General features: G+C 36.1%; 1 protein-coding gene across 2 annotated transcripts in view; it reads left to right on the top strand.

Annotated features, from left to right (window-relative positions):
• The first annotated feature begins 649 nt into the window (after positions 1 to 649).
• LOC147070207 (uncharacterized) overlaps positions 650 to 13,682 on the top strand; it is a 115,585-nt gene continuing 102,552 nt past the window's right edge. For both annotated transcript variants that reach the window (XM_085949639.1, XM_085949638.1), the window contains exon 1: positions 650 to 1,070. In XM_085949639.1, coding sequence (XP_085805765.1) covers positions 983 to 1,070 — 88 coding nt within the window. In that variant the 5' untranslated portion in view covers positions 650 to 982. The remainder of the gene's footprint in view (positions 1,071 to 13,682) is intronic.

The raw sequence follows: 13,682 nt of genomic DNA, 5'->3' as shown, positions 1-13,682 counted from the left end.
ACAAAAAAGGATCATGCACTAACGTTCACTACCAACGCACTAGTGTTTACAATTTAAATTTTGAAAAAAATCCAAGTTTAGTGACACAAGTATCCAGCATTTAGCTGGGTCACCAAATTGAAATGCAAATAACCCCCTTAATGTGCGTGCACAAACGAAAAAAACGCGTTCACAAACGTGCACTAACGATGCACAAACGAATGCACTAAAAAAAAGTTGAAAATTCAACATTGGGTGACCCAACGTTTAGCTGGAACACTCAATTTGAAATTGGAATTTTTCGGTTATTATAGGTGCACAAACGAAAAAAAATCGTGCACAAACGTGCACTAACGATGCACAAACAAATGCACACAAAAAAGTTGGAGTTTTAACATTGGGTGATCCAGGTAAATGGACCTGGGTGGCACTAGATTTTTTTTAAATCTCATTGCGGTGTTCGAAATAAATTTGAGAACTTGTGGTCTAGATCGTTATATCTCCAAGTCGAAAAAAATATTTATTCAGTACCTTTTAAAATAGAGACATATTACGAGCATGGATAATAAAATTAATTTATTGCTGTTTATTTTGTAAAGTTAGGTTAGGTAAGATTTATTAAGGAAAATGAGTTTTGTAATATGGTATCCCCAATGAGAGAAAAGGTGTTGTCTTCGCTCTCGCTGTCCAAATCGGTGTTTTTCTCTCACTCCGCACTCGTGAGTATGTGACTGGCCGTTGCCCGTTTGGACTGTTTGGAGTCGCTTTGTCGATTCACATTCATGAACTCGGTTATTGTGAAGTCGTGTAACGTCAAACGCGTACAAGTCAGCAGTTTGTTATATTTCATTTTTACAGTGCGTGTTTAATACAAAAGTTAAAATGATAGTGAGCGGTGAAGTGGTTGAAAGGTGTTTAGTGTTTTGATTTGTGTGTTGGCTTATTGTTAACAGTTTGTAGGTAGTAAAATACAATGTTTATATCTCGTTAACTGAGTGAAAGAATGGAGGCGATTACCGCCTGGATTATATACCTCGGGTTGCAATTTCTCGAGTTATGCAATGGTTTCCCCGTCACTTCGCAGTCAGACGGTGAGTCACGTTGAAGTTTGCAATATTTAATGCCGTTTTCAATGGCTGTTTTGACGATTCGCGCCATCTAAGAGCAATCGATATTCTTCGCGATTATTTTCGTGTCCACAGTGCAATTTGGCCGAAGATCTGCCGAAGGTCATTGATATGTTATTGTCACGTTTAGTAATAATATCAATCAATCCTCTCGTATCTTTGCTTATAATTTTATTCATAATATTAAAACGACACCAATGTCAAATTTAACATTATTCCGTATCGGAAACAAGGTCTTCACTCTGAAACCACTTGCGATAATGCTAAATAAATTAAATACACTTACAAACACGCATTAATGATAATTTCCACTATTTAATATAGGTACCATACGATTTGTAAACAGCTGATTAGTAGAATTTTTAATGTTTTATTTTGACAACCGATAATAGTCTCACGTTAGCCGCCCAAACATTGATAAATGTTTTCCGTGCGGAAAACAAAATTAAATCCAGGTTTGCAGTGTTCCTGGCCGTGGAAATAATACTAAAAAAAATAATGATTTCTTTCCTTCAGTTTGGACTGAGGTCCAGTAGCGTAACTACAAATAATCGGCCCCTATAAAAAAAATACGCAAGCCCCCCACCTCTCATGTTTGTAATAGTACGAATTCCGTAATAATTGGATGGGATCTAAGAAGTTGAAGAAAAGATTACTACGGCTATTGATTAAATTATTCATTTCGTACTGCAGATCCATGTGTAGCGAAGTTTTCACCGTGATCGCTGTCATCTGTCAAAAATCGCAAGCTTTTCAGTAGGTACGATTGTAGATTCACTCAATCATTGTGCATGTTGAATTCGTTATGAATGGACGCTGAGCCATTATTATTAAGATGAGCAATCACGTGTTCAGTATTTTCCAGGGTCGCACTGAGATAATAACGCCTTGCATTAGTGCTATTATCGTGAGACAAGCTTTTTTTATAAAATGTCACAACATCATTTAGATTTTAGAATATCTAGCTAGATACTTACTTACACCTCAGTGTGTTTATACGTACATTATACATACCTAACCCGACGTCAAAACAGGATTCCTAAGTTAGCGACTATACACTCTTGGTTATACCTAGGTACAGTGACGTCCCTAGATAAAATGCCGCCCCTAGGCAGCGCCAGAATGCCGCCTCCTTTTTTATACAGTATTTTTATCATCCTTTCATGAGTCCAATATCTAATAAAAAGTGTTGTATGGATACATTACTAACAATTATTCGCAAATCTGCACGTGTCCTTTCTTGTCACCAAGAACGTCGAAAGGCAACGGAAGTAAACTAGATATCGCAAACCCGACAAAACCAGTGAGTTGGATTTTTTAATGGAAAGATATTTCCGTTATTACTAAGTTTAGGTAGCTAAGTATTTCTATACATTACAAATGAATGATTCTTTTCGATTTGCCGCCCTTCGAGTAACTGCCGCCCCCAAGCGACGCTCAATCTGCTTACCCTCACTGGACGTCACTGCCTAGGTAGTCGCTGACGCACATACTTAACGCTAAAAATATTTTTATTTTCTATGGTTTCCAATTCAACCACGCTAAAACAATATAGAATATCCATAAGTAAAATATTTCATGTCTCTCATTGGTTAATCATATATTATAGTAGGTACTTATAGGCTTTTAGTTAAATTTGCAGAGGTTTGATGCGTACTTAATTTTTGACATTTCGTAAGGCAATCGTGTGGGGCAAGGTCGATCTTTTAGTAGGTACCTATTAGACGGCCGCGGTATGCAGTCAATGAGGTATCGGTTATCAGTATTATCAGACTTATCAGTATCACTATGGACATTACTGCCAACAGTGCCAACTTTACTGTAATTGTCAAAAACATACCAGATAGGGTACGAAAATAAGCTAGTTGGTAAAGAAACTAGCATTTAAAAAACTTACAATTTTAAACAAAGTTTTACGATACTGATTGAAAAAGAATTAATTATTTTGTAATTAATAAAATAATAAATAAGCCATACAATCAAAGACACGTTAGATAGGTATGTGCGAAATTTAATACCGTACGTTATGTTTAATCTTAATGTAGGTATTGGTAAGATAAAACAATATGCGTATTGCAATCTAGATGTAGGTATAGGTAGTACCTATTAAAAATGCTAGATCATCAGGCAATAAAAACGCCAATGAAATTACACTCAGCCAATGAGATTTTATGTCGCTGTGATGAAGGTGAGCCCAAGCTGAATATTTGACTCTTTACGATTTTCGTTTGTAACGGCGTCTCCACGAGCTCAATGACAAAATTCAAATTTAATTTTAGCCTCCAGTTTACAGACCCAAAATAATGGGTCAAAAAATTACAATCATTAAAGTTTGGTTGTTATTTTACAAATAACGAACTGGCATTGCAACATAATAAATTCATTTATGGACATATCAATGCGCACTTGATTTTATTTACTTACTAATTAATACCCCGTTTACACGTGCATGGATTTACTGCTCACAGTACCTACTATCGCGGCAATAATAAGAAAATGCACCTGTAAACATTATATTATCGTGCAAGTTACAAGATTGCATGCATGAATTAAAAAACTTCGTAAGCTTCGACAGTTGGGATTTGTTCGATATCTGCGCCGGCGCAGTAGGAAGATAGTGGCGAACCTGCCGGTAAAAAACGAACACCGCGCAGACTCATTTTGAGGTTAATCGATTTTCACGACCTGTCGAATAGTACCTACTATAAAATGACAACATCGCGTCTCGCTTACTCTTGAAGAATGACCTTGGTAAGACAGTCGGCACTATTATGTGTAAACAGTTATTATCCCGATAGTTTAAAATACACACTATTGCTGCAAGTAAATCCATGCACGTGTACTGGCGCTATAAAATAATAAACTGTAGGTACCAAATTGACGCAAGCGGGCAACATGATTTGCGTGTGGCAGAATTAAACGGTTTCGGAGATCTGAGTTTTATTTTTAATCGAAATAATCCTCTATGAGCGATGTAATAATATGTACTGTTTATGCAATACAAATTTAATTCACGAGAAACAAAATATTATGTCTGATTGAGATTTAAGGCCTCAGCAAAGAGTGCTGTGTATGTACGTTCTTGCGACGCTGCTGCAGTTAGAGGACATGGATGCATTATTTGCATGCCATGTTTATTATCCGATCAATTATCTAGTTATTTTCCGTCTCATAAACTTGCTAGTTGCTATAGATACATACGATCATAAATCGTCCAGTGTTCGATTTTAGAATTAAGCTCACCGCAGTATAAAAAGTATATCAATTAATGTTATCATGTGGCGCCCTCATTCAGCGGACAAGTTATACTGGTGGATCCATTCTATTCTATAATAGTTATTATTAGTTAGTTATTAGTTACTATTATATAATAGTTAATATTTCTATAATATCTCGACACATGCCATAACAGGCCGGGTGTGGGGAACATTTTTTTAAATTTGGAAGGCCACATTAAGTTAACTTCACTTAGATATTTAAAATGTACACTATTTTATACACATCTAACTATTGTGTACTAACTAGCTTTACAAAATGGAAATTTGGATTCATTCAAAATGCCGCAGGTTACTCAACCCCATTGGTAGGTTTAGGGACTTGTAGATCCGAGATACTGACTGATTTTGAGGTAAACACCACGATAAACAATAAAATAAAACCCATACACTCCAACCACAAACAAACCTAGTAAAGATAGCAATGTATTACTTCGCTGTCCAATTATTATTGAAGACGACAGTGATGAGATGACATAATAATATTAGTGATTTATTTGAGTGGCTATGATATACGTGATGTTACTCTTCTGCAACATCTTCTTGGCTACGCTTATAGGCGCTGTTGTCTACTAAATGGGAGGAGCTTGTTAGTTTATAATGGAAGTGAGGTTTAAAATGGGCGGAGCATGTTAGTTCACAGTTTTAACACGTGGCCAAGAAGATGTTGCTGATGAGTAGTTGCAGGGATTTTGTTATTTTTTTGGTAATATTTTATAGTAAGTTCCTACTTATTACTTATAATTTAACAATTGCATGGCTTGTTTGGACTGTTTCGAGACCCCTCTTTAAATTCTGATGAATCGATTGTGTTATATGCGTCAAGAAAATCACCGTTGCCCAGCCCTTACTTAGACTCTGTTATAAATGTTCTGTTACCTATCATTATTATCAAATTGTCATACTCACCTGACTAATAACAATAAATTTGATTAATCGAACCGACCGGCGTTTACGTGGTGAAACGGTTCCGTTGCGATGACAGTTACTATAAAAAAAATGATCCGCATGGGTTCAGTTTGTCAACATAACATTCGGAACCCTTATTCCGTGGTTCGGTTCCCTGCTGAAGGGTTTGGGTCCCGAAAGGCGAAATTCCGAAAGGCGAAATTCCGAATACCGAAACCCCGAACGCTGAAATCCCGAATGGCCGATATCAGGATAAGTGTTGAGATTGCGCAATTATTACTGTTTGTATTTTTTTTTATTTTTCGGGATTCCGGCCATTCGTGATTTCAGCTTTCGGGATTTAGGCTTTCGGGATTTCAGCATTCGGGATTTCGGCCTTCGGGATTTCGTCCGTCACCCCCTGCTGAAGTAGAGAAATCTGCGAATATAATTTTTATGTAAGGGCCTACTTATATTGGATTTTGAATTAAGGTAAGTACTTACCAAATATTATTACGTTAGACATTTTTGATTGATGGTGAGAAATTATATTGCGTAATGCATAGGTTTTCAAAATTGTTGCCCTGAGGTACCGCGAATAATTGCTAGGGGTGCCGCAGGATATTTGAAAATTATAATGGTCCTAAGCAATCTTAACTCAATACGCTGTTGCAGGTCAAAATAATGTGTATGTTTTGGGACTATGGGAACACCGGCGCTGTTGCGGGGTTGTGGTTCGGGGTTTTTTTTTTTTTAACTATGACAGTAGGGTTCCATTTCCAAAATAATTGTTGGCTTTGGGGTTGTGCTCTAGTTCTAGTTCCGTTTGAAGTTACTAATTGTTTATTTTGTAATTTTGTAGACTTTTAGAAATAGAGCGCCTGTACACGTGCATGGATTTACTGGCACCAATAATGTGTAAGACTTAATAGTGCTGACCGTCTCGCCAAACTCATTTTTCGGACGCGTTGTTGTCATTGAATGGTGCTTTTTGACTGGTTATGAAAATTGGTAAACGTCAAAAATTCTCTGCGCTGTGTAGTTCATTTTTTTACCGTTCGTTTTACTGCGCATACGTCATGCAAGTTCCAATTATCACGTGAAAATTCAGAAGCTTCTGAACTTTTTTGATTCATGCATGCAATCTTGCAACTTTCACGATAATACGTGTTTACACCTGCATCTTGTTATGGCCGTGACAATATGTACTATCAGCAGTACATCCATGCACATGTAAACGGTGTATTAACAACACCAACATTTACTTATGTAGGTACTTCATTTTATTCTACATTCCGTAAATGCTGTCTTCTTCGCAAATGATTCATTATTACTTACTATATTATGACAAAAATATTAATATTTCGTTGTCTTTATTAACTGTTTGTGTTTAAAGAAATTATTAAAAATTGAGATTACGAAATTATTAACTGTATCAAAAATAATGACACCAAACACAAGTTTTGTAATAAGCAGGGAATCAATTGAACGCATGACCCAATATAAATATTTACATGATATAGACATGGGTCAGTGAGAAATGGGACCAGTCTCAAACTGGAGTTGAGATTGCAAAGAGTGGTTTTCTCAAAATGAGATGTTTCCTCAGCAATAGAGAACTCAACCTAGACCCAAGGTTCCATTTATGATTCGCAGTTGTGACGTCTCAATATATATATATTTTTAATGTTTTTATACCAAAGCACGGACGCTAAACGTGGATATTTCGGGCTTTCGAGATATGACTGTATTCATTCACTGGGTTGCCAGGTCTAAAAATCTTGACGTCCTCAAACGAATGGTACATGAACAAGAAGTCATTTGTAGTATTAAAATCCGAATAATATATACTTATCTTCGCCATATACTTCTTCTTTGACCATGTCAGCCCTTTCCTTAGATGTTGCATATGAACACCACACGGCGCTTCTTGAGAGCGTACATAAGTGAAAGGGAAAATAATTTTCAACGGTATGTGGGACCTAATTTCGGCGGCGTTGCCAGTCGGAGAGCGATAGTCGACCTGTGAGCACGTCAATTTGTGTTGTGATGGCGTCGGAGGAATATATTCTTAAATCGTGTAAAGATGACTAAAAAACGTACTTGAAAAAGAAAACATGTCAATGAATATACTATTATGATTACGAATATAATAATAAATATAACATTAAAAGGACGCATGTTGAATTTTTATGACAAATTATATTTCGTTCGGCTCGCGTCATTTCCACAATCCGCTCATTGCCTAGTCACGATCTTTTTAGACCATGCCTCAGCTGAGGTATAGCCTTACGAATCCCTGTCGTTCACCAGTCTTCTTGCGTCATCCCAGGCCATGCCAGCATCCCATAGCTCCCGTAATGTGCACTTGGTATTTAGGGATAGTAATTAGGGATTGAAACCATCGGGTTTTTCGCTTTGATTTTCAAACTTACATAAGACGAATTTTTACGCAGCTTGTTGATTACCACAAAAGTACAGTATTCCCCAACTCATTTTCCGATAATGTAAACGTAGCAGGGGAGGGCTCTACATTTCGTGACTTAAGCACATCCGTGATTGGTGCGAGTGCAGCTCCGCCGAACTGTTTCGGGTATCAGCAGATAAAGTAAAGATGGCCCTTATGGTGGTCGACTATCGATAGGGAATGAGAAGAATAAAGAAGAGTACATATTTAAACGATGTCTGGCAAAATATTCAAATTACATAAGTACCTACATTGCTATGAAAAAATTTTATTAACATGAATCTATGAAATATAATAAATTTTTAGCGCTAAAATGTTTATAAGTTTTTCATACAAAGCAGTTAGATTTACAGTTACATTGTTTGAATCTTGTTTCACACATAAATGGGTATGTGCTGATGTGAAAATTGCTCTTAAGTCATTTTTTAATAGTTTGCCACTTGTGCTCGTTCAATCTTTGCCCCGTTAAGTTACATTTTTTACTTAACAAATTTCAGAAAGGACTTGAGTACATTCTCGGCTGTTAATTAGTAGTCATTGAGAGAAAGATGACATGAAAGACGTCCACTTTTACGAGCCATACTAACACAGGTAAATTGTATTAACTCACGGTTTATACGTTGGTCGCTTGGAACAAACCAAAACCTTATTTAAACACCCGTAACCTTGGAATATGTGTATATTCTAATTAGTTGTGTTGAGTTGTGGTCCGTTTGAATCAAATTATCCCGCACTACTTAGGATCTGCGGGCTTTTCCTCAGTTTCTGTCTAACACATACGGTTGGATGCCTACAATATAGCTGCTTCCCCATAGTGTCATAGAATTGCCATATTGTTAACCGATTGTTAAAATTAAAATGCGTTCTAGGTATATGACGTATACGAAGACCAATTTGGACGATTTTTAATTTATGTTTTTATGACTATTTAAGTACATATATAATTTGGCCAAGTACTTAGTCGAGGCCTGTCTATGTAAGAATTATCCAATAAAACCTGGTTTAATTGAATGCATGTCATCAGCCATGATGCTGTTATATTGTAGACTGTAGGTAATCAGCGCTCCAAATGGACAAATTTACTAACCGGAGTGTACAATAATTTTCTGAAAATAATATAAAATGCATTTTATTGTTATATACCTACCACTCAGTATGCGGATACATAGGGCGCTTAACTTCCTTTAAGCACTACGGTGTATGGTTGTAGCATCAGTTCCGTGCGGCTCCGTTTCGGGACGGAATGAGCACTTAAAATCACTTTGAGACACGTTTATAGCGTAATAGAAGGCGGCCGTGCATATCCACGGCTGTACATACATGACGGGTGGTGGTGGGAAAATAACGTAGTCCTACACCATGTAATGAACTTCTGGCATGCATATCTACTGATGTGATGGTTAGGGCAGAGAAAGTCTCTTGGTGTCGCAGGCGAAAAAAACTTATTTCAACTAAATATACCTACTACTTATACAAATTTGTATTATTTTTTTTTTCACCTCTATCTGACGTTCATAAGCACTGCTCAGTCTACCTACCTCCTCGGTATATCACTGGTGTCTATATATAAATAGTGTATTATTTTTAATCGTTTAAATAGTTTAATGATATACACAATATAATATAGTTCCTGGGTTCGATTCCCGGTCATGACAAAAACATTTATGTATTTTTCTCAAAGCCTGGGTGTTTGTGATTGTTCAAAATTACTAACAACCACCTTGTACGAAAAAGCAAGGATATGGTTATTAATAATTCTGTATATAACAACTCTGTATATAATAACTCTGTTCCATTTCGACCGCTGATAGTACTGGTAAATATTTATAATGTGGTTTTTGGATATAATTCTTACCTAAGCTTACTAAACTACTGTTTGTTGAACAAATTGATTGCATTTTTTGTTTTTCAAAAAATACGGAAGTCATCACTAATTTTAAGCTGTTAAAAATAGATGTGAAATAACACTTGTATAACTAAAAAAAGGTTTCAAAAATACTTACATTATATGGGTACTTAATAGCATATCAGAAAGTTAATAGTTTCTATGCTAATAGTCCAGTGGCGGAGGGTGGAGGTAGGCTGTTAAGATCTGCTATAAATAGTGCACACTAAACTTTGTCAGTCATACGTATTTTTTTCATTGAAATAAGATTACAATAATTTACTGATGGCGTTGGTTAGTTTTTAAAATTCAATTAAACCCTGCGAAAGCATGCCATGATAGATAATTAATAGTAATAATAGTAAAAAAATACTCGTCTCCATAAAATATCTAAAATTATGCATGTATTATAAATAATGACATATATATATATTAATTAGAGCATTTTTGACTAATTGTCTATCATGGCTCGGTTGTCGAAGGATTTAATTGATTTTTAAAAACTAACCAACACCATCTGTAAATTGTAGTCTTAGTTTGAAAAAAAAAAACAAATGCGTATGACTATAAAATTGTGGCATTTAGGGAAGCTATTCCGAATTAAATATAAATGCCACATATTTAACGGAATTTGAAATAACACCTCAATTGCAGTACCTAGTAAATTCCATCGTGATTAAAAAACCAAGAAGATCTAAGTCCCATTCGGTGTACTTATCAATGTACACATTACTTACCTATTTCTATAATATATTATATTATGTTTCTGATGAGTGTTAAAGAAATGTGTTCTCAATAAAGAATTCTACATTGTTGAATCATCTGTAATATTCGTTTAAAAATAAAAAAATAATAGTTTAATTTAAAAATATGTAAGTAAGTAGGTACTTAGTTACTACATAGATTAAGCAAAGAATTTTTGGGTGCGAATTTTAATGTTCAGATGTTTTGCTCAGTCGGGATTTTTTTCTGACGTTTGCTGGATAAACGCTCGACACGCGATTCCGGCATAGCTATAAGTAATATCTATTATCTTGTCAAGCTAATTTAGGAGTACCCGCGAATGAGGCACACCTGTGTTTCATGCCAATTGTACTTATGTACTTACGAATGAATCCGTACAATATTATTATGTACGAAATTCTGTATGGCAACACCAAAGTTCGTAGCAAAGTCTCGGTGTTTGCAGAAATGCACAGTGTAATTCATTAATTACTCACCATATCGTTCACTGTCAATACCAATAAGATTATTACGCATACCTACATAATAATATATACATATAAGCTTTCGCGGAATCACGCATATGTTAACAAACGTTACATACAATATTTCTTTTTTACGCGCGGTATAACTAATTTTTAGTTACACACACGATCACCTGACAAGGTGGACGAGGTAAGTAGTGCTTTGATTTCGCTTCGGCAGGTAAACTGCGTAAATAGCTCGACTATCGCTCAAAGTACAAATCGCTTGTTGGAACTTAAATTGAGAATATCATACATTCGAGGAATCAAAGCTATGTTCAGTATGGCGGCAGCGTGTAGGCGACAGCATATTGATTTTCAAACAAAATCACAGTCGCAAACATAAAATCCTGTTATCAAGACGACATGTTTCATTGATCCCCCTCTTCATTGAGCCCAGGTGTCGGCAGTTTGTCAAGTGAGAAGAGCCAAATTGTCAAGGAAACAGGATAACAAAGGTATCAGAGAGCCGCATATATGTAATATACATAATATGTATATGGATTTTTAGGGGAGGGGGGAGTTCAAAATTTTTTATTAAAAAAAATAACTAGAACGGCGTCCGTCCATAGCTTTTGATAGCTTTACTATAGCTGGCAAATAGCTACCTATTTTGCTTCGCTTAGCTACTTATTCTGCTTCTAAGTTTATTTTTTATTTGGTTAATAGATGAGAATGTTTGTTCGCATACATAATATGTAGAGCCAAAGATTGTGGAATACCAAAAGCCAGTTTTTTTAACGCGTCATTTGTTTCAGGCGAACTATTCCATGTATCAAATATTATTGTTTCTATTTTAGGCAGTTGTTTGAGCAGCTGTCCACTTGTGCTGAGAAATCAAATTGGTTTTCTCTCTTTCGAGTTCTTCCAAGCGGCTGGTCAGATCTGTGACTGTTGCTCCGCAGTTCCTTGCTTTTGTTCCTTGATCTATTAACTGAATCTGGAGTGAACCAGCTTCTGTGTCGAACGGTGTCAAGTTAAGTTCATTGACATTTATTTTGAGAGGACATACGATATAAGCTAGTGTAGTCTTATTTGCTCTTAACTGGTGAAAAAGTTCACCAAAACTGTTCTTCATTTTTCTTAATACGCTGCTGAAATAAATTGCATCGCTTTTTTCGTCACGATACTGTTTTAAATTCTTAAAGTGAAGTAATTCACCTCTCTCTATATCTTCGGTGAGAACTTATAGCTTATTTTAAAAGCACTCTACTTACTTCTTTCAATAATGTTTATGCGATGTTTCCTTTCCCTTGCAACAATATATTCAAAGTATTAAGATGTGAAGTAATGTCGACCATAAAATGTAATGTTTGTGGACATGATATTGTGTCTTCTTCGAATTCCTGATGTTTGATGTTTTTTTCGCGTAGGAACAATTTTATTTCTTCTAATATGAGTAGAGTAAAGAGTGGTAGAGAGTATGCCGTACGAGTCAGTTTTTGTTTAGCGGCTCTATCTCATAAATAATATTAAAAATAAATTATAAGGCTGCATGAGATGAGGTGAAATAATTGGAGAGTGAATAGTCGCAAACGTCTATGCAAAGAGCCGCTCCTACCGACCCCTGCCCTAGCGTAGCCCTAGGCACACGACACATGTTTCAATAACATGTTTGGATTTCTTTGCACTCACATAAATGAGAGGGATTTAATACCCATATTGTTATAAGCACGCCGAATATGTCCGCAGCGTATGTGGTTTTTTAGTTCTACGACGTAGGTATTTCGCGAGTGGAGAACTACAAGGTTCCAAGTGTTTGTCCTTGATGAACCAAGAGTAACAGTGTGGTAGCTTAGAACAGTGCTCCGCAACCTTTTCTCACCCACGGCACACCAAAGGTTTTCCGAGAATTCCACGGCACACCACACGTAAAACAATTTATACACCAAAACATGGACCCCACATCCTGCAGAGGGACCCCAGGCCAGGATCTTTGGCGGGCCCCCTACCTATCGCTAAGGTTAAAGACAATGTGATACTCTAAAATAGCGTTTTTCAAATGGTGTTCGAGGAAAAATATTGGTATTGATTGTATGTTTAGCGAATTTTTGTATTTATTAATACATCCACTTGGATTATGGTTAGCTGTCGGGTTGAGAACAATTTTATTATTTGTCGAGTATTGACATAATAATAAATTGTATCTTACAATCGCATGTTTTAAAATATTAATACTAGCGTAGGGAAATAGCGCCGCAGGCCTTTGACTTGATATTTGAAAGAGTAACCCGAAGCCGTCAGTCAAGACCCTTCGACTGCTTATTATTTTTAATTAATTGAAAAAATTTGAAAAACTTTGCTCACCTAGATATGTCGTATAAAATGGGAGCTGAACTGCGATAGCCTTCTCGGAAATCCGAGGATATTCTTTATTAACCGAAGTCCTGAAAATAGCCAATGGAACATCGGCGAAGTTCAGTTTTAGCGTCCCGTCGTTTCTCAATTCAACCAATTCCTCTCGAATTTATAGGGAAATCGCTTCTATAGAATTTTCGGCATTTGCAAAATGATTTCGAATCCAGTCGTATTGATTGTAGGTATGAAAATAATGATGAAATTTCTATTGCAGCAAAGTTAAATGTTTTTGAAACGGATCCAAAATTAATTGTTTGTTTTCAATGGTGGTCTGGTAGATCCTTTGGTACATTTGTAGAGATACTTGTCATAAAATTATTTGTGTTTTTTTTTGGGAGCAATGTACCGCGGCACACCTAGCATCGTCTCACGGCACACCGGTTGCGGAGCACTGGCTTAGAATACCACTTCATTATTGGTTTGTTTTTTCAAGGACGAATACTTAAAACCTTGTAT

Source organism: Rhyacophila brunnea, unplaced genomic scaffold (assembly GCF_057557595.1).
Source record: "Rhyacophila brunnea isolate RB1 unplaced genomic scaffold, BYU_Rbru_1.0 scaffold_22, whole genome shotgun sequence".
Classification (NCBI taxonomy): Eukaryota; Metazoa; Arthropoda; class Insecta; order Trichoptera; family Rhyacophilidae; genus Rhyacophila; species Rhyacophila brunnea.
This window is presented reverse-complemented; position numbering and strand designations above follow the sequence as displayed.